Source organism: Anomaloglossus baeobatrachus, chromosome 9 (assembly GCF_048569485.1).
Source record: "Anomaloglossus baeobatrachus isolate aAnoBae1 chromosome 9, aAnoBae1.hap1, whole genome shotgun sequence".
NCBI classification, from domain to species: Eukaryota; Metazoa; Chordata; class Amphibia; order Anura; family Aromobatidae; genus Anomaloglossus; species Anomaloglossus baeobatrachus.
Genome location: NC_134361.1, coordinates 199,517,474 through 199,542,598, shown reverse-complemented (window position 1 = coordinate 199,542,598; position 25,125 = coordinate 199,517,474). Strand labels below are relative to the sequence as shown.

Sequence of the window (25,125 nt, the reverse complement as noted above, 5' to 3'; positions counted from 1 at the left end):
GTGTTGAGGACTTCCCAGTGCTGGAGAAGGATGGAGACTTGGACTCTTTCTTGACTGCTTTTGAACGGACTTGCTTGCAGCACCATCTGGACAAGGACCAGTGGGCCAAATACCTGACCCCCCGTTTAAGGGGTAAGGCCCTGGATGTCCTTGGGGACTTGCCTGCTGAGGCAGATCAGGGCTACGACACCATCAAGCGGGCCCTGATCCAACAGTACAACCTCACTCCAGAGTCCTACCGCAAGAAGTTCCGGAGCCTACAGAAGGGACCAAAGGACTCCTGGGCTGACCACCGGCGGGCACTTGCCCGAGCTGCCGACCACTGGACCCAAGGCCTGCAGCTTTCCACCGGACCGGAGATCCTGGACTTGTTCATCACGGAGCAACTCTTGTGGAACTGCCCTGAGGATCTCCGCCAGTTCATCCGAGACCAGAAGCCAAAGGGGTCCACGGCTACAGCTGCCCTTGCCGATGACTACACCAACAACCGGGCCCCTGAGGCCAGGAGAGCGGCCACCAGCAGCACCTGGAGAGGGGGTAAGATGAATTCGGCGACTGCCCCACCTGCCCCTAGACTGCAGGGGGTGTCCCCCTCAACTCCCCTCTCCAGGCCCGTGGCGGAACCAAGACGGTGCCACCAGTGCAACCTACCTGGACACTTCAAGGCCATGTGCCCTCAGCGTCCCAAGGCCCCGGCTCCGTCCCCGTCCCAAGGGCCGCCCAAGGTGTATTGTGTGGGTGGGGGTGGTGGTAGGTCCCTGGACAGCTTCCAACCTGTCACCGTCGGCCGGTCTGTGACCATAGGACTGCGAGACAGCGCCTCGGAGGTGACTCTGGTGCGGCCTGAGATGGTGTCCCCCCAAGACTTGATCCCTGGGAAAACCCTCGCTGACTCCGGGATTGGAGGCATTGACCCGGCGCTGCCTGTTGCTGACATTTATGTGGACTGGGGCGCAGGGCGAGGGGTGAGGGAGGTGGGGGTAACTGATCGGATCCCCGCAAACGTGCTACTTGGGACAGATTTGGGGCAGATAACCTCCCAGTTTGGGCCCCAACCAAGGGCTGAACCTTCAGCCAGTACTGACATGCCTCCGGACAATGTTAATGTGTTATCTATGAATGATGTAAGGGAGGAGGGAGTGAACTCTGATATTTCTGCTTGCATAGACACCATAGACACACACACAGCTGCAGCTGTGACAGGGGAGGGGGTCAGAGAAAGGTGTGACAATGCCTCTACAAGTAACCAGCCTGTGAGCTGGGATCTGTTGCCCTCTGCAGGGATAAGCAGAGAGCAGGGTGCTGCAGGGGGAGGACCAGTGTGTGGGGTGGGGGCTACCACAGCAAATGTGGGGTCCCCAGAGATTTCACAGCGGGGTTCTGTTGCTGCAGGAGGGGAACAGGCAGGTGAGATTGGGGCCGGTCCAGGAGCGGAAGTGCTCCCAGGTAAGATCTCGGTGCATGGTTCCCCCACAACCGGGGTGTCAGGAAGCCAGGTAGGTCTGCCTGAACCGGCGACTTGGTCAGGAACGGAGGAGGAGCAGGCACGACCCACGGTCGCAGCGGCTGTGGCCGCTGTCACCCGCAGTGGGAGTGCTGGAAGCCAAGGGGCCTCCCGGAGGTCCGATAGCTCTTCCCCTTCTGACCAAGTGGCAGCCGAGTCAGATGGAGGCCAGGACACAGGTCCCGGGGTACTGACCGAAGATGTGACAGTCTCGTCGATTCTGGCCACATCTAGTCAGGGGTTTCAGGCAGCGTTAGAAGCTGACGACAGCCTGAAAGCTCTTAAGGAGCAGGCGGCCCAGCCTCCCTCGGACTCGGACCCGGAGCGAGTGGTCTGGGACCAAGGACGGCTGTACCGGGCCACGGTCCAGCAGGGTTCACCGGAGGCGTGGCCCAGGGACCGACAGTTGGTGGTACCCTATCCGTTCCGGACGGAGTTGTTGCGGATCGCACATGAGATTCCGATGGCCGGACACCTAGGGATCGCTAAGACCAAGGCCAGGTTAAACCAGCATTTCTACTGGCCAAAAATGGGGGCCGATGTGGCTGCCTACTGCCGTTCGTGTGAAACCTGTCAGAGAGTGGGGAAGGCGGGGCCACGCCCCAAAGCCCCACTGGTATCTCTGCCAATCATCGATGAGCCTTTCAGGAGGGTGGCTGTGGATCTGGTCGGCCCGCTGGCCATCCCCAGCAGCTCCGGGAAACGCTTCATACTGACGGTAGTGGACTATGCCACCCGGTACCCAGAAGCAGTGGCCTTGTCGTCCATTCGGGCTGACAAGGTGGCCACCGCATTGCTGGAGATTTTCTCCCGAGTGGGTTTTCCCCAGGAAATGCTCACTGACCGGGGGACCCAATTCATGTCCCAGCTGATGGAGGCCCTCTGTAAGCAAGTCCAGGTGCGACATCTGGTGGCCAGCCCGTACCATCCACAGACTAATGGCCTGTGCGAGCGGTTCAATGGCACCTTAAAGCAGATGCTTAAGATGTTGGTCGACTCCCATGGGCGTGACTGGGAGCGGTATCTCCCACACCTGTTATTTGCTTACCGGGAGGTTCCACAGGCCTCAACAGGATTCTCACCGTTTGAGCTCCTGTACGGGCGACGTGTGCGGGGCCCCCTGGCTCTGGTGAAAGAGGCTTGGGAAGGGGATTTGGCCACCCCTGGAGTGTCGGTTATCGAGTATGTCATGCGCTTCCGGGACAAAATGCAGGCCTTGACGCAACTGGTACACGACAATATGGCTCAAGCCCAGGCCGATCAGAAGCGTTGGTACGACCAGAACGCTTGTGAGAGGACCTACCAAGTGGGTCAAAAGGTGTGGGTACTGGTCCCCGTACCACAGGACAAGCTTCAGGCAGCCTGGGAAGGCCCATACCTCGTGTACCAGCAGCTCAACCCTGTGACGTACCTGGTCACCCTGGACCCTGCCCGTGGAAGGCGGAAGCCCTTCCATGTGAACATGATGAAGGCACATCATGAGCGGGAGGCATGTGCGCTCCCCGTGTGCAACCTGCCCGAGGAGGGAGAAGCGGAAACCCTCTTGGATATGCTAGCCCAGGTTAGGGCAGGCGGATCCATTGAGGATGTGGAGGTTGGCCACCAGCTCTTGGAAGACCAACGGTCCCAGCTGTGGGCCACCCTCCTCCCCTTCCGGGGGTTGTTTACCAACCAGCCCGGAAGGACTGACTTGGCTGTCCATCACGTGGACACTGGGGATCATCCCCCGATCCGGCGTTCAGCATATCGGGTCTCCCTGGAGGTGCAGCAACACATGCGCCAGGAGATTGACGAGATGCTGAAGCTGGGGGTGATCCAGGCATCCAACAGCGCTTGGGCCTCGCCTGTAGTCCTCGTCCCTAAGAAGGACCGAACCACGCGGTTCTGCGTGGACTACAGGGGGCTCAATGCGGTCACGGTCGCCGATGCGTACCCAATGCCACGCATCGATGACCTGCTCGATCAGTTGGCCGGGGCTCAGTACCTGACCATCATGGATCTGAGCCGGGGATATTGGCAGATCCCCCTGACTCGCAAGGCCAGGGAACGCTCTGCCTTTATTACCCCATTTGGACTGTACGAGTCCACGGTGATGCCATTCGGGATGAGGAATGCCCCTGCCACTTTCCAGCGGATGGTCAACACCCTGCTCAAGGGACTTGAAGGGTACGCGGCCGCGTACCTGGATGACATTGCCGTCTTCAGTCCCACCTGGGAGGACCACCTAGAGCATCTAGCACAGGTGCTCAGGCGGATCCACCGGGCAGGTTTGACCATCAAGCCGGGAAAGTGTCAGCTGGCCATGAGCGAGGTCCAGTACCTCGGTCACCGGGTAGGTGGGAGAACACTGAAGCCCGAGCCTGAGAAAGTGGAAGCCATCGCATCCTGGCCCACCCCCAGGACCAAGAAGCAGGTGATGTCCTTCTTGGGGACCGCTGGGTACTATAGGAGGTTTGTTCCATGCTATAGTAGCCTGGCAAAGCCCTTGACGGACCTCACCAAGAAGAAGCTGCCCTCTGCAGTCGATTGGACAATGGACTGCGAGACAGCCTTCCGGGCCCTAAAGGACGCCCTGTCCAGCCCGCCCGTGCTACAGGCAGCCGACTTCACACGGCCGTTTGTAGTACAGACCGACGCCAGTGACTTCGGCCTCGGTGCGGTGCTCAGCCAGGTGGACTCTGCGAGCCAAGAGCACCCAGTCTTGTACCTGAGCAGGAAGCTGTTACCAAGGGAAGTTGCCTATTCCACGATGGAGAAGGAGTGCCTGGCCATAGTGTGGGCCCTGCAGCGTCTGCAACCCTATCTATACGGGCGCCACTTCATCGTGGAGACGGACCACAACCCCCTCAGCTGGTTGCACACCGTCTCTGGGACGAATGGGCGATTGTTGCGATGGAGCCTTGCGCTCCAGCAATACAACTTCACCATTCGCCACAAAAGGGGCCGTGACCACGGTAACGCAGACGGGCTGTCCCGACAAGGAGAGGTCGCGGACGGGCGCACGGGGGAACACCGGAGTGTGCTGCCCCCTAGCGCCCTCAAAAGGGGGGAGGTGTGAGGCAAATCCCGGGATATGAAGATGAATTATGACTCCAGTCATAATCCCTCATCACTCCCTGGCAGTGCCCCCTCCCTTCTTGTTCTCAGTGTTCCACTTACACCTCCATGGCCATGTCCTGTGATATGGAAATGAGGTGGTGTGGGAACAATGGACACAGGATGACTCCCTGCCGTCACCCTGTAACAAGAGTTGTATCTCATTAGCAAGGCTATGGAAATAGCCAGACAGAACGACTCCAGTAAAAAATGGTTCATATCTCGCAAGCCATATTTCCGATAAATATGGCAACCATAAAAATGGTGTCTCTGCATGCGGACGATGCCGGCACACCCTTTTTATGGGAGCAGGACATTGGGAAATGCCCCAGGCGTGATATCAGCCAATGGGGAACTGGCAGACAGGTCATGAGTCCCCTCGTTCTGTAGCTAAATTCATAACTGTCACAATGAGAGCATTGGCGTCCGCCTACGACGCTCCCAGGCAAAGTTATGGCCATATTTCATGTTGTGGATTTTGTCCATAACTCCAGCCAGGGGTGGAGCAGTGCTCCCTCTGAGGTCACGAAGGTAGGAGGGGACCTGGATCTGCCCAGGTTGATAACCCTACTTCGGCCATTTTCCAGCGTTCTTTCGCTGGGGGCACGTGTAGGAAACATCTGTGGGAAGGATCCTAGAAACCTGGGTACAGCGCCCCCCTGTGGCCAGACGCAACAAGGTAACTGCTGGAACTGTGTATGCCTGTTTGTAACCCATGCTTTGATTGTAACTGTACTCTGACATATGTATATTCTGTAGATTCCCTATTGTATATATTGTAGTTTCTAGTGTGCTTTAGGCTGATTAAATTATATAATTAATCTTGGGCTGTTCTGTTATCTCGATCTTGAATCCCACGTCTGTGTGTTCGGCTAATAGTTACCGTAAATCGGTTGGTGGCAGCGAATTGTGCCAAGGATTATTGTGGGGAGGCCAGTGAGATCCGGGGAGATTTTATATATTCCGCCCGCGGAGGTCGGGGGAATATATACCTTACTCTCACCGGGGACCCTTCAATAATCGGCATAAGTAGTATAGCGGCCTCCTTGCTTATTGTCGGGCAATTCCATAATTGGCCTGACTATAAGAAGGGCGCTAGAGAGCGCGTCACGTGCTCTGTCTGTCGGTCGGGAGGTATAAAGGAGGGGTGACCCCCACTTGTTACCCCCCCGATTGTGACGTACTGGTATCCAGCGCGGGGGATTTCTGAGTGACCCCCCCGGTGGTTTGTGACAATAATATATACTACACACACACATTTTATATATATATATATATATATATATATATATATATATATATATATATATATACATAAATATATAAATATATATAATATATTATAATATATCACACACACACGCACGCTAATGTGTAGCGGCCAGTCTCCTGCAGTGATCACATGACGATTGCTGCTCTTGTGCCGTACACTTCAGCATCACCAGAGAGGCCGGGGAGGATATGGCATGTGATCGCTGCAGGGAAGAGGAGTAAGTGGAGACGGATAGGGAACTACCATACTGTGTTTTTTTGGGGAGCTTTCCATGCAGTTAGCAAAAAATTCATATACCTTGGAAAACCCCTTTGAGGGGTTAAAGGTTGATGCTGTAGTTTAGAATCACAGTGACACAGTGGCTCCACCTAGTGGTCTCTTTTTATAATGGTGTCATTTATCTAAGTGTAAATAAAGGGCCAATTTAACCCTATGTTGCATTGCAGCCAGTTCCGGTTGTCTTCTCCTGACATTCTATGGTGGATGACAGATAACATAGTATCTTTTCTTTGTAGCAAACGGACAATGCAGTTTTCACCTTCGAGCAGCTGATCCATCAGGAGCTGGCCAAGTCTGAAGGAACCGAGAACCTGTGCAGAGACATCCAGCGCATACTGGAACGAGTCCTGAAGGTAAGAGGACACCTCCTGCCATACAGCTTTTATATGATCAGAATCAACAAAGGCCGGGGATGGCAAGCATCAGGGGCCAAAAATGTATTCATGGAGAGCCCCTTGAAGGTTCTATGAATTTCTGTACCCAATGTCACCCCAAATAGAATAATTACAGGGAAGGGAACATTTGACATTGTCTGAGAGATATCTAAGATGTGTGGGCGTACGTCAGTAGGCATGATCATCATTGCTCTAATAAAGGCACTGTGAGCAATCGTTTTTAGTCATAGGTTAAGATATTTTTGCATGTATAATGCTTACTCCGTTTAATTTACTTCATCCCACCCGAGTTACGTCTATACATCTTCTCCCCCCCCCACCTTTATTATAAGAAGTTAGGTCATGCGATTAGTAATCTGATTGAGTCCAGTACATGTGCCAATGTGTATCTGACTTCATCTCCTATCTAATCCCTCATATGGGTGAAGACCTACTGTTTGATTCTGTCGCTCTTTTCCATTTTGTTCTACGTCGCTCCACTGCAGAGATATTCACATTTGTTGCTTTCAGTATGTGAAATCTCTGCTTCCAGTCCAACTGGGTGATTCTTCAGAGTCCTCTCTGGGGTTATACGTTTACCCCTACCTCTCAGATGCTGTGATTGGCAGCGTTTGAGAGGGAGGGGTGAAAGCGCACGCCCCCTGAGAAGACTGAAGAATTGCCCAGTTGCACTACAAGCAGAGATTTCACATACTGCGCTCCAACAGCAACAAAAGTGAATATCTCCGCAATGGAACGACGCAGCAGAAAACTGAAAAGTGTGTCAGAATCGGGGGAGCTCAAGGATTTTTTTTAATAAAGTCACTGAAAATTTTTTGGGTGTGACTGGCCCTCTTTAAGGGGCAAATATTATTTAACTGGAGTGGCACAGGGTTAAAGCTTCTCACGCACATTATATTAGCGTCAGCTAAGCATACAGATAATAGCAGTGTAATGTATATTGGGCAGCTCTGTTGTTCCCTAAAGGCAGCTATGTGGGGAACGAAGGGTTGGGCATGTCACACTTCAACATGTCTGATTCTTTGTTTCCTTAGGAGATGTTTCTAGCGGTGATTCAATACTTTCTCCTTAGTGAAGTATATCTGCATTCTTGAGTCTGTCGGTCAGTGTTCATGTGTTTTGCAGATGAGACTTTGCAAATTTCACATGTACTGTAGGGCGCACCTCTCTGCAATGCGGACGATCGTATAGGGCCACACGTGATCACCTCTGCAATGTACAACATTTCACACGTATCTGCACAAGTGTCCATAGCTGATGTGTGAGAACAGAATCTCCTAAGCGGCTGGATGGTCATACTGACGTTACCAAGTGCTTTATTAATACCATATGACCACACGGGGGGGGAAAAACCCAAAACGCTAAATAGTCATGGAAGATTGAATTCATGGCATGAGAACATTAATGACTAATGTGTTTTACAGAAATACGATTACGACAGTAGCACTGTCCGCAAGAGGTTCTTCCAAGAGGCGTTACTCCAGATCATCATCCCATTTCTACTGAAGAAGTTGGCTCCAACCTGCAAATCTGTGAGTATGAGGCGAAGGGAGGAAATAAAGGGATGAAGGAAGCGAGAGGACTGGTATCCGAATGTGTGTGGAGCGAAGGGAGGAAGTATGGGGATGAAGGAAGCGAGAGGACTGGTATCTGAACGTGTGTGGGGTGAAGGGAGGAAGTATGGGGATGAAGGAAGCGAGAGGACTGGAGTCCGAATGTGTGGGGTGAAGGGAGGAAATAAGGGGATGAAGGAAGCGAGAGGACTGGTATCCGAATGTGTGTGGGGTGAAGGGAGGAAGTATGGGGATGAAGGAAGCGAGAGGACTGGTATCCAAAAGTGTGTGGGGTAAGGGAGCTAAAAAAGGGGATGAAGGAAGCGGGAGGACTGGTATCCGAACGTGTGTGGGGTGAAGGGAGGGAAAAAAGGGGATGAAGGAAGCGGGAGAACTGGTGTCCGAATGTGAGGAGTGAAGGGAGGAAAATAAGGGGATCAAGGAAGCAAGAGGACTGGCATCCGAATGTGGAGGCGAAGGGAGGAAATAAAGGGATGAAGGAAGCGAGAGGACTGGTATCCGAATGTGTGTGGGGTGAAGGGAGGAAGTATGGGGATGAAGGAAGCGAGAGGACTGGCATCCGAACGTGTGTGGGGTGAAGGGAGGTAAAAAAAAGGGGATGAAGGAAGCGAGAGGACTGGTATCCAAAAGTGTGTGGGGTGAAGGGAGCTAAAAAAGGGGATGAAGGAAGCGGGAGAACTGGTGTCCGAATGTGAGGAGTGAAGGGAGGAAATAAGGGGATGAAGGAAGCAAGAGGACTGGTTTCCAAACGTGTGGGGTGAGGGGTGGAAATATTGGGAAGAATGAAACAGGACTGGTATCTGAATGTGTGGGGTGCAGAGAGGAAATAAGGGGATGAAGGGAACAAAAGGACTGGTATCCGAACGTGTACAGGAAACCGTTGTCAGTAGTGATAAAGTCTCGTGTGACACATAACACAGCCGAGGGGATAGTTAACCACAGACTTCCGCTTTCTTTGCAAAAGTCATCCGAAAAACATTGATAAATCTGTTGTATTTCGATATGACGGCTTTACACTGTGTAAATCCCTCATCAACCGCGTCTGCTGCATATTGAGGCACATTGTCTGCCCTGTTCACATACCTGTACCTAGTCCTCCTCTCCTAATGCAGAAGTCCCCATCCTTTCTGACCTTGAGAGCCACCTCCAGCTCTGTGAGAGGGTCCTCGAGCCACCTCCAGCTCTGTGAGAGGGTCCTTGAGCCACCTCCAGCTCTGAGAGAGGGTCCTTGAGCCACCTCCAGCTCTGAGAGAGGGTCCTTGAGCCACCTCCAGCTCTGAGAGAGGGTCCTCGAGCCAGCTCTGAGAGAGGGTTCTTGAGCCACCTCCAGCTCTGAGAGAGGGTCCTTGAGCCACCTCCAGCTCTGAGAGAGGGTCCTCGAGCCACCTCCAGCTCTGAGAGAGGGTCTTCGAGCCACCTCCAGCTCTGAGAGAGGGTCCTCGAGCCACCTCCAGCTCTGAGAGGGTCCTCGAGCCACCTCCAGCTCTGAGAGAGGGTCCTCGAGCCACCTCCAGCTCTGAGAGAGGGTCTTCGAGCCACCTCCAGCTCTGAGAGAGGGTCCTCGAGCCACCTCCAGCTCTGAGAGGGTCCTCGAGCCACCTCCAGCTCTGAGAGAGGGTCCTCGAGCCACCTCCAGCTCTGAGAGAGGGTCCTCGAGCCACCTCCAGCTCTGAGAGAGGGTCCTCGAGCCACCTCCAGCTCTGAGAGAGGGTCCTCGAGCCACCTCCAGCTCTGTGAGAGGGTCCTCGAGCCACCTCCAGCTCTGTGAGAGGGTCCTTGAGCCACCTCCAGCTCTGAGAGAGGGTCCTCGAGCCAGCTCTGAGAGAGGGTCCTTGAGCCACCTCCAGCTCTGAGAGAGGGTCCTCGAGCCACCTCCAGCTCTGAGAGAGGGTCTTCGAGCCACCTCCAGCTCTGAGAGAGGGTCCTCGAGCCACCTCCAGCTCTGAGAGGGTCCTCGAGCCACCTCCAGCTCTGAGAGGGTCCTCGAGCCACCTCCAGCTCTGAGAGAGGGTCCTCGAGCCACCTCCAGCTCTGAGAGAGGGTCCTCGAGCCACCTCCAGCTCTGAGAGAGGGTCCTCGAGCCACCTCCAGCTCTGAGAGAGGGTCCTCGAGCCACCTCCAGCTCTGAGAGAGGGTCCTCGAGCCACCTCCAGCTCTGAGAGAGGGTCCTCGAGCCACCTCCAGCTCTGAGCGGGTCTTCGAGCCACCTCCCAGCTCTGTGAGGGGATCACGAGCCACCTCCAGGTGCTGTCCCTTTACAGTAGTGACAGCCAGAAACCCCATTACCAGTATAATGAAGGCCAAAGCTTTTGCATAGGAATCACACCGAGGCAGGATACCAAAATCCAGGGGTTTCTATCTTACCTCCATTCCGGGCTGCTCTTCTACGTGGGGCTACTTCTTCTGGAGACCTGCTCCTCTTACTGTTTGTTAGCCCTAGTGCTTAAGCACCAAGCTGGAAGACGACTGTGAGTGACAAATCACAGGCCTGCGAGCCACATGTGGCTTCCAAGCCGAAAACTGGGGACCCCTGTCCTAATGACCAATATTGTATATGGATAGGTTTTCTAAAATGTATTTTCGGCAGACCGCTCTCTCTCCTGCCCCCTATGTAGACAAGAGCTCAGCTCGGTTTGGCCAAGTGATCGTGTTTTCAATGGGGAGAGAGACAGTGGCCCGATAAGTCTCTCCTCCAGACATAATCCGTTCTTTGAGAGTCAAGACAGCACCATACACATCAATTGGTCGTCCGAAATCTGAGATCTAATATGTATGGAGACCTCTCGACTCTTCGTGGTGGTGTCTTGGAGAATCAGACAGTTTGTGCTACCAGAGTTAACCCAAAGAGCGTTCATTTAGATGATTATGAGGGATGATGAATGTTTGACACCTGCCACCAGCGTTCCACACTTAAGGTCCCCCATACACCTTAGATCCATGTCAGCTAAACCCACCGATATCGAGAGGTTAGGCCAACGATCTATTGTGGATGGGGACGCTGGCTGACTGATAATCTGGGCGAGATGTTGATTGGGCATGTAAGTTTCAGACTTGTTCTCCCAGAGATAAGCCTAGAAAACAAGCGCCTGCCGTTACATAAGCTGCTCATATAGGACTTGTTGCATTTTAAGCTTTATGGCTGTGTTTTGTGTCCTCTCCAGGAATTACCCCGTTACCAGGAGCTTATATTTGAGGAGCTGTCCCGGTTTGTGCTGCTGGAGAATATCTATGAAGAAGTTGTCCTACAGACTGTAATGAGAGATATTGTACAAGGTATGGATGGAGCACAGATGGGGATATGCTGTATTGGTGAGGATGGGATATCCTTCACTTTGTAAAATACGTGTTTTTCATCTTTCTCCAGCTGTGAAGGATGCTGCCACTCAGCGTAAGCACAACCTGTACCGGGATAGTATGGTGATGCACAACAGTGACCCCAATCTTCATCTCCTTGGCGAGGGGCCTCCTATCAACTGGACTAATGAATATGCCAATAGTACTGAAGTGTCTGGAAATCGGCATGCCAGGGCTCGCCAGGTGGTCTCTATTATTCAAGATGATGAAGTACCAGAATACTTAGAATCGTGCCAAGAAGTGCCAACCAACGAAGACATCCCAGAGGAGCCGGGGTCCAGCGACGTGCACACCATCCGTAACATGCTCGTCAAACAATTCGATATTGAAGTTCCGGTAAAGGACATTGCCGAGCAATCTGAGCCCGAAGAAGAGGTGACGCATGTGATCCAGCCGCACACGGAGCAGGTGCCGCCGGCCGAGCCCCAGCCGGAAAGGTGCGCCGAGCCCCAGCCGGAAAGGTGCGCCGAGCCCCAGCCGGAAATGCATGTCAAACTACATGAGCACTATGAAGATACGCCGGATCACAGTCATGCAGAGGAGATACCACCACAATACAACACACCAGCTGTGCACAATGTAGAGGCTGCTCCAGAAAACCACCACGTAACGGACGTCTTAGAGGATGAAGGTGATCACTCTGCCCCAGCGCACAATGACCATATAGCTCAGGAGGAGAAATTTGCAATTCACGATAGCATGGCTCCTCCCCTGGAACTAGTAATAGATGGGGCCGTTCCAGAACACGAGGAGATGGAAGCAGAAGACCGTACAGTACAAGGAATAACCCATCCCCAGTCCCCGCAGGAGGAGACCTCTTCCCTCGTCACCCCTACAGACGAATGCCAAACGCAGTCGCCGGTGAGCCATATAGTACATTCCACTCCTGACGATAGCGGATTCCAGTCGCCCCTAAGTGAGGAGGAAGAGGATGGTGAAGGGTACAGAGAAATCCCTGTACCTGCTCCACGGAAGGGTGGTGAGGCCATCACCCAATTCTGAGTACCAGTAATATTGGACTGAGGTTGTACAATGAACTTCTATGGAGGACAAAAGCGACGCCGAGCTCCTTCCTTTTCGGCACAAAACTACTTATTTAAATGCTTTTTGGCTCTGCTATTCTCCGCTATGCCAGGACTGATTTTTTTTTTTCCCCCCCATTTTCAGTGTTTTTAATGTTCACAAGCACACCTCAATGCACCCTATGATTACACTGCTGCTGTATACTCGCCAGATCCCCCAAGGCCGCCACTAAATCTCACTTTCCCTTTGAGCTGACGCAGATCACAGTTCTAGAGCTTCACGTTTGTTTTTTTTTTGTTTTTTTACCTAGTTGTCGCCTCTTCCACACGTCCATTACTGCCACCTCCTATAGACACGTTCTCTTGCCGGGACCACTTGTATAAACACTAACCCAAGCATCCGCCTTCAGTGTCTCCCCCTTGTGGAAGGATCAGAGGATGCAAGAGTGATTTGACACCAGATGAGTCACATTTATCACATGTAATAATTTTGCACCCCCAACTTTTTTTTTTTTTACACTCCGTAAAGTTGGGGTGAATTGAGTTGCAGGACCCGGTCCAGTTGCCTGCTTGTCGGGAGTCCTGAGAACACATGATGTCGTGCCAGGATAGCTAATCAAAAGCAAAACCAGGGCTGCCGGCAGGTTTGGGATCACTTCCCTGGCTGGTGGATTAGGTCCTGTATATCGATTCGCACCAACTTTAACCTTCCGGTTATATGATGTTCTAGAAGTCACTCTTACCTACCTTCATACCCCCGCTTATTCATGTTGGCCTGTGGCAAGTAAAACCTGGTTCGTGAACTGGCCATGGAAGACCAGTCCTAACCTATGCACAGGTAAGCTTCCTAACCTATGCACAGGTAAGCTTCCTAACCTATGCACAGGTAAGCTTCCTAACCTATGCACAGGTAAGCTTCCTAACCTATGCACAGGTAAGCATCCTAACCTATGCACAGGTAAGCATCCTAACCTATGCACAGGTAAGCATCCTAACCTATGCACAGGTAAGCATCCTAACCTATGCACAGGTAAGCATCCTAACCTATGCACAGGTAAGCATCCTAACTTATGCACAGGTAAGCATCCTAACCTTTGCACAGGTCAGCTTTCTAACCTTTGCACAGGTCAGCTTTCTAACCTTTGCACAGGTCAGCTTTCTAACCTTTGCACAGGTCAGCTTTCTAACCTATGCACAGGTCACCTTTCTAACCTATGCACAGGTCACCTTTCTAACCTATGCACAGGTCAGCTTTCTAACCTATGCACAGGTAAGCAGTCAGATAAGCTTTATTGAGGACATACTCACCTAACATTCCATGAAATGACAGAAGTAAGGACTCCCGACCAGCCGACAAACGGTGGGAGCAATCTCGCTCCTTGCACGTCGATGTTTTAAGCCGAGCAGTGCCTTTTTTAATCTCGATCCACACCTGCGGATTTTCTTTTTCTCTTGTTATATTTTATTAAAACTTTTAAATGTTTTAAAGAAGAAACAAACACAAAAAAAGCTTCTAATTATTAATAAATAAAAACTTTATTATAAGAAATTCAGAGGTGTAAGAAACATTTTCTGTATAGCTTTATGGATGGGGATGAGACCCCTTATCCTGAGAAAGAGACGCACACATTTTAGTCCAGTGTAAAGTAAATAACCATCAACCAAAGCCGGAGAAATACCGGGACATTGCGTCCGAGAAGCATTGTAGTCAGAAGAGGAAAGGCGACTCTGCACATTGTGTCTGTGTTAACCTTGGATATGATATTGAGAAGCTCTGCATGCACAATGGGGTACGCAACTTCTGTACTTGTTTATCCTGAAGCCCCCTCCATACACGAGCGTCAGCCAAACCCACCGATAACGAAGGGTTAGGCCAACAGTCTGTACATGGCCACCTTGGACCCAATGATGATAGAGGATATAAGGACTGATTTCGGAAAATCAATCCTGTTGTTCCCATTAGACAAATCTGCCTAATTTCTGCAAGGGATTGTGCTACAAATTTGCCCATACACTTTACTGTGCAAAAAAAGTAGAGGAGCATATACTAAAAATGCTACAAACTCCAAAATCGGCAGCAATGGGCGAATTACTTTTTACATTTTCTTTGCAATGCTACTTTAATACCCAGATCTTTCTCCTTGCACGAGCCACTATATATATTCCATATAACCCTTTAAGGGTATGTTCACATACTATTTTATGTGTTTATTTATTTTTTTATTCCCATTCATTTGAATGGGAGAAGAAAAAAAAACTGCAAAAAAACCCTAAAAAAATGTTTGCTGTGGATTAAAAAAAAAACACCAAGTAGCTAAAAAAAGACAGCGTGTAAATGAGATTATTGAAAATCTCATTTATTTTGCTGGTACAGTAAAACGCAGCATTTTTTTTTATTTTGCTGCACAAAATAAAAAAGGCTGGAAAAAAAAAACCAAGCGAGAGCAAACCGGAAGGCCAGAAAACCTTTGCATCAAAATGCAAAATAACACAAAAACTTTTGCAATGGCTCCGAATAAATAATTCCCTTTTGCTTCCCAAGGAGACCCATGATCAAAAAGGGTAAGAAAATTTCTGTACTTGCAGAAAACTTAAAAAAAATGGCAAAAGTCTTAATTTTTCACCTATTGCATCATTAAAAACGTACATTATTGTACGTCTAGCTCAGCAAGGAGTAAGCTAAAAAATGGAAGGCCACCAAACCGATATATTGCACCCCTGCAATTAGAGCTGTGGGTTGTGCAGAGAAAGCTGTGAGCGTCACGTTAACTGGTTATACTGGTTACTGCCGAGGCGTGACCACTTTTCTGAGGAGTGTAGGACACTGTAGAAGCTGAGATCCATAGGTAGTATCTGGAGGAAGCATTATCCATAGCCGCTCTGGCTGCCATGTCTGGAAGACTTGTTTTTTTTTTTGTTTTTGTTTCTTCTTCTTCCCAGTCCTCTATAAACTGTGAGGTTTTGGGTATTTACTAAGAAAAGGAAACGCCACGTAGTATCCAAGGGCAGAGCCGAGAATAACGGCTATAAAGATGGCGGCATTGTAGGTCATGACGCATAACATCAAGGAGTATCCAAGGAAAACCTGGGCGGTGTGGAGGAGGGCGAGGAAAGAGTGCAAGAGCCACCACCTGTGAGTAGAAAGAGCGGTCAGCGAGGGCTGCGGACAAAAGAAAGCAACAGAAAAATAAGAGAATATGACCATAACTTACCGGCAGGTAGAAGAAACAAACCGCACTGGAGGAGTAGGGGTCTCCCCAGGAAACAAAGGATCGGGGGTGAGCAGGGAGTCAGAGCTCTCCGTGTCAGAGATGAGTGGGGGGCAAAGTGCAGAATCCGGGGTCACCGGCAGCGTCTGGATGACCTGGGTGAGGAGGTTTGATTTCCACACCTTCGAAAGCTCATAGAGAACAGTGAGGAGCAGAACAACCATGAAGGAGAGGACGAGACCTGGAGGAAGAAAACACAATCTATCACAGCGGGAAAACCGGTGCGGCTGCCAAAGTGTCACGGGGGGGCCAAGTCACAAGGCCGACCCTCGGGCGGATATTTTACCTAAATGAGCTCCCTCTCCCTATCCAAATACAGTCTACATTTTTGTTTTTGCCTTACGAGGCCTTCACTCCATACCCTGGAACGTCTCAGGCCTCTACCGAACCAGATCCTGCTATTGTGGTCTAAGATTTTGATCGGCTCCGATCAACCATCAGAGCCCGGCCGAACCGAGGCACCATCAGAGCCCGGCCGAACCGAGCCAACCATCAGAGCCCGGCCGAACCGAGCCAACCATCAGAGCCCGGCCGAACCGAGGCAACCATCAGAGCCCGGCCGAACCGAGGCAACCATCAGAGCCCGGCCGAACCGAGGCAACCATCAGAGCCCGGCCGAACCGAGCCAACCATCAGAGCCCGGCCGAACCGAGCCAACCATCAGAGCCCGGCCGAACCGAGGCACCATCAGAGCCCGGCCGAACCGAGGCACCATCAGAGCCCGGCCGAACCGAGCCAACCATCAGAGCCCGGCCGAACCGAGCCAACCATCAGAGCCCGGCCGAACCGAGCCAACCATCAGAGCCCGGCCGAACCGAGCCAACCATCAGAGCCCGGCCGAACCGAGGCACCATCAGAGCCCGGCCGAACCGAGGCACCATCAGAGCCCGGCCGAACCGAGGCACCATCAGAGCCCGGCCGAACCGAGCCAATTATCAGAGCCCGGCCGAACCGAGCAATACAATTATCGAAGGGCAAATTCACAGAAAAAGAAAAAGGAAGTGATTCTTGTAATCATAAGACTTCGGCCCTGAGTGACGTCTGACGTGGATTTGCAGAAGTATTTTGTATTTTTGGTGTCTCCGCCTTCACCCAAAAATGAGTCAGTGTCAGTCATGCCTGTGTTCTCAAAACCCCAGAACAAAAAGGTGTGCACAATACTTCAGAATTCGAAACCAGGGGGACTGGGCGGGTCTGCCAGTTTTAATATTAGGTCTTTTCAGAATATTTACATAAAAAAATCCTTGCTAACAGAATAATTTCCGTAAGGGTTGTGGCTAGAGCTGGTCGAACTCGCAAAAAACCGGGACTGGCTGGTCCCTGCTGAATTTAAAAAAAAAACAAAAAAAAAACCCTGCATCCGGTCCGGAATCCGGTATGGGACCCAGAATCCGGAGATTAAAAATGTGGGTAGAAGGGATAGGGGTTAGCAGCAGACGCGGTGTAGTCCCTGAACCTCCGTCATGGTGCCACACTCCTTCCAGGTCACGCTTTCCCTTCCGGAGCCAACAATTAACCCTCATTGAATATTCACTGCTTTCCCCGCCCACAAGCGCGTGCAATTGGTTGCATTTAGACGCACCCCCAGCCTGCTCTGTCTACAGGTCAGAATCATGAACCAGGAGGGCTCAGGACGAGCAGAGGAGAAGAAATCGTGGGCACAGCTCATCCTGAGCCTGCTCCTTCATGAACTAGGAGGGCTCAGGATAAGCAGAGAAGGAGACACGGCTGGCGCAGCTCATTTTGAGCCTCCTGCTTCATCAATCATGAACCAGAACGGGTCAGGATGAGCGAAGGTGGACACATGGCTGACAGAGCTCATCCTGGGCTACCTGCTTCATGAACCAGGAGTGCTCAGGAAGAGCAGAGGAGGAGACATCAAATTGCAGCTTAGGATGAGCTGCGCTTGTGAACACGCCCCCTATCATGTGATAAATTACATCATACCTGGAAGGAGCCTGTACATTCTAGCATCTACCTTTCTTTTTAGTGCACGATCTACACGCACGCAGCCCCGGAAGTGAATGCGCGACCCGGAGGCAGCTTGCGACCATAACACGGAGCATGGGTGAGTGCACCACTTGCGCTTCTATCCCCCATCCCTTCCACCAACAATTTTAATCCCCGGATTCTGGTTCCCATAGACTTAGGAGTACTGGATTCTGGACCAGAATGGAATAAAAAAATAAAAATAAAAAATTAGCAGGAACCCGCCATTTTGGTTTTCTGCGAATCTACTCATCTCTACTTCCTGCACATCCTTAGCCCCTTTGACTCACTGAAGACGCGAGGAAGTTGCATATCAGTCACTTGGGTGCAAAGAGCACAATCATCCATGCAAAGTCACATTGATGAGGCTGAAAAGAAAAAAAAAAAAGGCACAAAACTGGCGCCATATCCTGGTTGAAACCAGTATGAGGAGGTGCAGGGACTCGATCACGTGGGTGAGCTGTGCAAGTCGCAACTTGTGTAGTGCGCTTGTTGGTGTAACGAAACGGCTGCTGCAGCCCCACGAGGTAAGCTGTCAATCAGTGGAATAAGAGAATGGATTCAGGAGAGCAATCGATATAATCAGCAGATTTTATTCTTCTAGTTCTACGCGTTTCGGAGCTAGCATGCTTCTTCAGGAGCCGATGTATATTGGTACTGTCGGTTCCAGAAGGAGCATTCCACTGATTGACCACCAAACATCACAAACAAACAAGGTTTGCAGATTTGATCACATCTCCTCCTACCTGCCAAGGTCTGGACTGTCCAGAAGTCAAACAACAGGGTCACATTGTCCGAAAAAATAAAATGCATCTGAGGAAAGAAAGAGGAAAAAAAATGAGAAAATACATGAACCACCGGCTGAAGCTCCATATGTATCTGCACCGGGTGAACACAACCACAAATGATCGGCCATGCAGACTCTACATTAATAATGTACAAATAGAGTGATTGTGGGAGACAGAAAAGTGCTCACATGGAATCAAAGGGTCGGACCCCCCCACCCCCTTATAATACACAAATAGACGGGGGGGGGGGGGTGTTGACTTCATTAGAAGACACTATTCTCCACTAATGGTTCGGTGCCTGCGTTCTGACTTTTGCAAAGGATAGAGGGACGGTCATGGAGTCTGTGTGTGTCAGATGGTGAATATCGGCACAACTGTTCCTTGTGTTCAAGGGACTGTGCCACAACCACCTCCAGCAGACGTCCTTGCCCCAGCAGGGCATTCTCTGGAATTATGCCAGGCTGCCATTGTGGTGCTGATTATGTCTATAAGGGCTGCGGAATATGATTATACAGTGTGTCCACCCATATCCTGTCCACCGCCATTAACTTGAGAACGGCGGCAGTTATAGGCATAGAAGTGGTGTCTAGGTATAGTAAAGTAGCCATGCGCTACGCAATGAAACCACCTATAGCGCCACCTGGTGGAAAACAACGGAGTTAGCATTTTTATCTCGAAAACGGAACGAGATAGAGAAAAAAAGTGAATTACAAAGTTGCAGGGCATCATCAATTCAATACGAATCAACACCTTGCATACAGAAATGCTATGATAAGAACGTGTAAAACTCACAAGGCTGCGGATATGAAGTGATACCTCATGGAGACCTTCCTACAAGTCATTGGGTATGGTGGCTGTGTGGAGTGGCCTCTACGCTCACCTGACCTGACCCCATTGGACTTTCTGTGAGGTCACATCAAACAGCAGGTGTATGCGACCCCTCCACCAACATTGCAGGACCTACGACGACGTATCACAGATGCTTGTGCAAACGTGTCACCTGCCATATTGCACAACGTGCAGCAAGATACAGTATGCTGCGCAGAGTCCAGATGTGCATTGCAGCTGACGGGGGCCACCAAGAGCATCAAAGTTAAAGGAGCGCCATATGCGTGACCAGCATTCAATGTTTTTTTGGGGGGGGGGGGGGGGGGGGGTCATGGGTTTCATATCATAGCATTCCTGTATGCAAGGTGTCGATTCGTATTGAATTGATTATGCCCTACAACTTTGTAATTCACTTTTTCTCTATCTCGTTTCATTTTCGAGATAAAAATGCTAACTCTGTTGTTTTCCACCAGGTGGCGCTATAGGTGGTTTCATTGCGTAGCGCATGGCTACTTTACTATACCTAGACACCCCTTCTATGCCTATAGCTGCCGCCATTCTCAAGTTAATGGCAGTGGACAGGATATGGGTGGACACACTGTATGGAAAAAAAACCCCAAAAACCTTACAGAATAAAACAAAAAATATGAATAGACACCCAGAGTTGCCCTTGGTGTCTGCAGCAGGTATGGTAGAATCAGCCGGGGGCGGTGGAGGAGCTCGGCAGTGTCCGACTGTGCGGTTATTTGTCAGCACTGGGGAATAGTCCACTGAACCTCGGTGACACCACTGTTGTAACCTCTGACTGACAGCGCATTACTGTACAGACCTCCCAGCGCAGCGCGGTGCGGCTCATCAGAGATGTGTAACCTCATAAACAGCAGCTGCAAAATGATTCCTGGCACTAAACTGGGAAACACAAAGGAAACCGGGCATTCCTCCATATCTACAGTAATGGGAGGAGCGGGGAGTGGGGCACAAGGCACCGGGGAAACACAAAGCTCACCCAGCAAGCAGCACAGGATTACAGGCACAGATAGTACTACATCCCCCACTCTGTTTTTAAATAATATAGGCACAGGCAGTGCTGCCTTCCTGTACATAATACAGGCACAGGCAGTGCTGCCTTACTGTACATAATACAAGCACAAACAGTGCTGCCTTCCTGTACATAAGAGGCACAGACAGTGCTGCCTTCCTGTAAAGAATACAAGCACAGATAGTGCTGCCTTCCTGTAAATAAGAGACACAAGCAGTGCTGCCTTCCTGTAAATAAGAGACACAGGCAGTGCTGCCTTCCTGTAAATAAGAGACACAGGCAGTGCTGCCTTCCTGTAAATAAGAGACACAGGCAGTGCTGCCTTCCTGTAAATAATACAAGCACAGATAGTGCTGCCTTCCTGCAAATAAGAGGCACAGGCAGTGCTGCCTTTCTGTAAATAACGTTGGCACAGACAGTGCTGCCTTCCTGTGCATAATACAAGCACAGACAGTGCTGCCTTCCTGTACATAATACAAGCACAGGCAGTGCTGCCTTCCTGTGCATAATACGGGCACTGACAGTGCTGCCTTCCTGTACATAATACAAGCACAGGCAGTGCTGCCTTCCTGTGCATAATACGGGCACTGACAGTGCTGCCTTCCTGTACATAATACAGCACTGACAGTTCTGCCTTCCTGTGCATAATACGGCACTGACAGTTCTGCCTTCCTGTGCATAATACGGCACTGACAGTTTTGCCTTCCTGTACATAATACAAGCACAGGCAGTGCTGTCTTCCTGTACATAATACAAGCACAGGCAGTGCTGCCTTCCTGTGCATAATACGGCACTGACAGTTCTGCCTTCCTGTACATAATACAAGCACAGGCAGTGCTGCCTTCCTGTACATAATACAAGCACAGGCAGTGCTGCCTTCCTGTACATAATACAAGCACAGGCAGTGCTGCCTTCCTGTGCATAATACGGGCACTGACAGTTCTGCCTTCCTGTGCATAATACGGCACTGACAGTTCTGCCTTCCTGTACATAATACAAGCACAGGCAGTGCTGCCTTCCTGTACATAATACAAGCACAGGCAGTGCTGCCTTCCTGTGCATAATACGGCACTGACAGTTCTGCCTTCCTGTGCATAATACGGGCACTGACAGTTCTGCCTTCCTGTGCATAATACGGCACTGACAGTTCTGCCTTCCTGTGCATAATACGGGCACTGACAGTGCTGCCTTCCTGTGCATAATACGGCACTGACAGTGCTGCCTTCCTGTGCATAATACGGGCACTGACAGTTCTGCCTTCCTGTGCATAATACGGGCACTGACAGTTCTGCCTTCCTGTGCATAATACGGGCACTGACAGTTCTGCCTTCCTGTGCATAATACGGCACTGACAGTGCTGCCTTCCTGTGCATAATACGGGCACTGACAGTGCTGCCTTCCTGTGCATAATACGGCACTGACAGTGCTGCCTTCCTGTGCATAATACGGGCACTGACAGTTCTGCCTTCCTGTACATAATACGGGCACTGACAGTGCTGCCTTCCTGTGCATAATACGGGCACTGACAGTGCTGCCTTCCTGTGCATAATACGGGCACTGACAGTGCTGCCTTCCTGTGCATAATACGGCACTGACAGTGCTGCCTTCCTGTGCATAATACGGGCACTGACAGTGCTGCCTTCCTGTACATAATACAGGCACAGAGATGAGAATTGATAACAGAACCAACCTTGCAGTGGTCCGGACACCTGGAGGTGGCACACAGATAATAGGTTTGTATTGAGGGTTATTTTAATTTCCTCCATGAAGTCCATGGACATCAGACACATAAATATGTCCACTCCATAAAATAACACGACCAGTGGCAGCGGTGCTGATCAGTTTTGCAGCCACATTAATATCATCAATGCTGTAATCACAGTCTCCAGGGAAGGAAACTCCACAGGAGCCTCCTCCATCACTTTCTACTACTTCTCACCTTATAGCTCATAGCAACCAATCACAGCGCAGCTTTCATTCCTTCAGACTCTCCATAAAATTCAAAGCTGCACTGTGATTGGTTACTACAGGTACACCGGCAGATTTTATTTTTCTTTCGGGGAATGAGTTAATGGCTGCACTGCACTTGCAAGTCATGCTGGGAGTTGTAGTCCCGCAACCCTTACTGAGCTACAGGTTATGAAGTGCCATATCAGGGGTTGTTGCCCGGGCAGGACGGGGTCACGTACCTGCATGGCACCGGGTGCACGAACCAGCAGCAGCGACACCGACGTGCATTTGGAGTTTTCTGAAATCAGCTGACCGGGCGCGGCGCATGATGGGAAAGGGGCGGGTTGCAAAATTGGAAAGGGCGTTGCCTTAGCAGTCATGTGACTATATATACTCCGCGCTGCTGGGCGGGGTCGCTAGTGTCGTTGTCGGGAGCTGCTGCTTCAAGAATTACCAGTTTCCTCTACATTTCCGCCATATGACGGTGCTAGTTACACGGTGCGATGGTGTAAGCGTTATTAGTCCGCCTTTTGCTGTATAACGGCAGGGTTTTCCATGACACAAATACCACACCCGCCAGGTCAGACGAATCCTGCCGGTCTGTGCAGCCCGGAGGCAGTGTACTGTATAGCAGACAGTTATGATAAAATACCGTAGGTGGCTTCTAAGAAACCTGAAGCAGTAGAGCCGCCAAAATACAGGAAACTCCATAAAAGAGATGAACAGCTGTGGAGGCAGCAGTCCCATGTAGCAGAGCGGTCGTCCCCCCTCACTTTCCAGTATGGACAGCAGTCGCATGTAGCAGCACAGCACTGCCTCCCCCACTACCTAGCATAGGCAGCAGTCCCATGTAGCAGAGCTTCCCCCCCACTACCTAGCATAGGCAGCAGTCCCATGTAGCAGAGCTGTTGTCTCTCCCCCCCCACTACCCAGCATAGGCAGCAGTCCCATGTAGCAGAGCTGCCCCGCCCCCCCCACACTACCCAGCATAAGCAGCAGTCCCATGTAGCAGAGCTGCCCCCACTACCCAGCATAGGCAGCAGTCCCATGTAGCAGAGCTATAGCCTCCTCCCCCAGCATAGGCAGCAGTCCCATGTAGTAGAACTGCCCCCCCCACTACCCAGCATAAGCAGCAGTCCCATGTAGCAGAGCTGCCCCCCCACTACCCAGCATAGGCAGCAGTCCCATGTAGCAGAGCTATAGCCCCCCCCCCCCAGCATAGGCAGCAGTCCCATGTAGCAGAACTGCCCCCCCACTACCCAGCATAGGCAGCAGTCCCATGTAGCAGAGCTATTGTCTCCCCCCCCCCACTACCCGGCATAGACAGCAGTCCCATGGAGCAGAGCTGCCCCCCCCACACTACCCAGCATAAGCAGCAGTCCCATGTAGCAGAGCTGCCCCCCACACTACCCAGCATAGGCAGCAGTCCCATGTAGCAGAGCTATAGCCCCCCCCCAGCATAGGCAGCAGTCCCATGTAGCAGAACTGCCCCCCCCCACTACCCAGCATAGGCAGCAGTCCCATGTAGCAGAGCTGCCCCCCCCACTACCCAGCATAGGCAGCAGTCCCATGTAGCAGAGCTGCCCCCCCACTACCCAGGATAGGCAGCAGTCCCATGTAGCAGAGCTGCCCCCCCCACTACCCAGCATAGGCAGCAGTCCATGTAGCAGAGCTGTCCCCCCCCCACACTACCCAGCATAGGCAGCAGTCCCATGTAGCAGAGCTGCCCCCCCACTACCCAGCATAGGCAGCAGTCCCATGTAGCAGAGCTGCCCCCCACTACCCAGCATAGGCAGCAGTCCCATGTAGCAGAGCTGCCCCCCACTACCCAGCATAGGCAGCAGTCCCATGTAGCAGAGCTGCCCCCCACTACCCAGCATAGGCAGCAGTCCCATGTAGCAGAGCTGCCCCCCCCCACCCAGCATAGGCAGCAGTCCCATGTAGCAGAGCTGCCCCCCCCCACTACCCAGCATAGGCAGCAGTCCCATGTAGCAGAGCTGCCCCCCTCCACACTACCCAGCATAGGCAGCAGTCCCATGTAGCAGAGCTGCCCCCCCCACCCAGCATAGGCAGCAGTCCCATGTAGCAGAGCTGCCCCCCCACTACCCAGCATAGGCAGCAGTCCCATGTAGCAGAGCTGCCCCCCTCCACACTACCCAGCATAGGCAGCAGTCCCATGTAGCAGAGCTGCCCCCCTCCACACTACCCAGCATAGGCAGCAGTCCATGTAGCAGAGCTGCCCCCCCCCACTACCCAGCATAGGCAGCAGTCCCATGTAGCAGAGCTGCCCCCACTACCCAGCATAGGCAGCAGTCCCATGTAGCAGAGCTGCCCCCCACTACCCAGCATAGGCAGCAGTCCCATGTAGCAGTGCTATAGGCCCCCCCCCAGCATAGGCAGCAGTCCCATGTAGCAGAACTGCCCCCCACTACCCAGCATAGGCAGCAGTCCCATGTAGCAGCGCTGCCCCCCCACTACCCAGCATAGGCAGCAGTCCCATGTAGCAGAGCTGCCCCCCCCCCCACCCAGCATAGGCAGCAGTCCCATGTAGCAGAGCTGCCCCCTCCACACTACCCAGCATAGGCAGCAGTCCCATGTAGCAGAGCTGCCCCCCCCCACCCAGCATAGGCAGCAGTCCCATGTAGCAGAGCTGCCCCCCCCCACTACCCAGCATAGGCAGCAGTCCCATGTAGCAGAGCTGCCCCCCTCCACACTACCCAGCATAGGCAGCAGTCCCATGTAGCAGAGCTGCCCCCCTCCACACT

The 25,125-nt window shown here is 51.8% G+C and overlaps 2 protein-coding genes across 2 annotated transcripts in view; one reads left to right on the top strand and one right to left on the bottom strand.

Annotated features, from left to right (window-relative positions):
• Positions 1-14,046, top strand: part of NIBAN2 (niban apoptosis regulator 2) — a 77,892-nt gene extending 63,846 nt beyond the window's left edge. Inside the window, exons 12-15 of the mRNA XM_075324224.1 lie at positions 6,389-6,505; positions 7,972-8,079; positions 11,283-11,394; positions 11,486-14,046. Coding sequence (XP_075180339.1) covers positions 6,389-6,505; positions 7,972-8,079; positions 11,283-11,394; positions 11,486-12,477 — 1,329 coding nt within the window. The 3' untranslated portion in view covers positions 12,478-14,046. The remainder of the gene's footprint in view (positions 1-6,388; positions 6,506-7,971; positions 8,080-11,282; positions 11,395-11,485) is intronic.
• SLC31A2 (solute carrier family 31 member 2) lies at positions 14,015-22,676 on the bottom strand. The gene is made up of 4 exons (XM_075324225.1): positions 22,600-22,676; positions 18,502-18,568; positions 15,710-15,947; positions 14,015-15,628 (listed from the first exon to the last, which is right to left on the bottom strand). The coding sequence occupies exons 1-4, from the start codon at positions 22,603-22,605 to the stop codon at positions 15,442-15,444; spliced, it is 498 nt and encodes a 165-aa protein (XP_075180340.1). The 5' UTR covers positions 22,606-22,676; the 3' UTR covers positions 14,015-15,441.
• Positions 22,677-25,125: the final 2,449 nt, after the last annotated feature.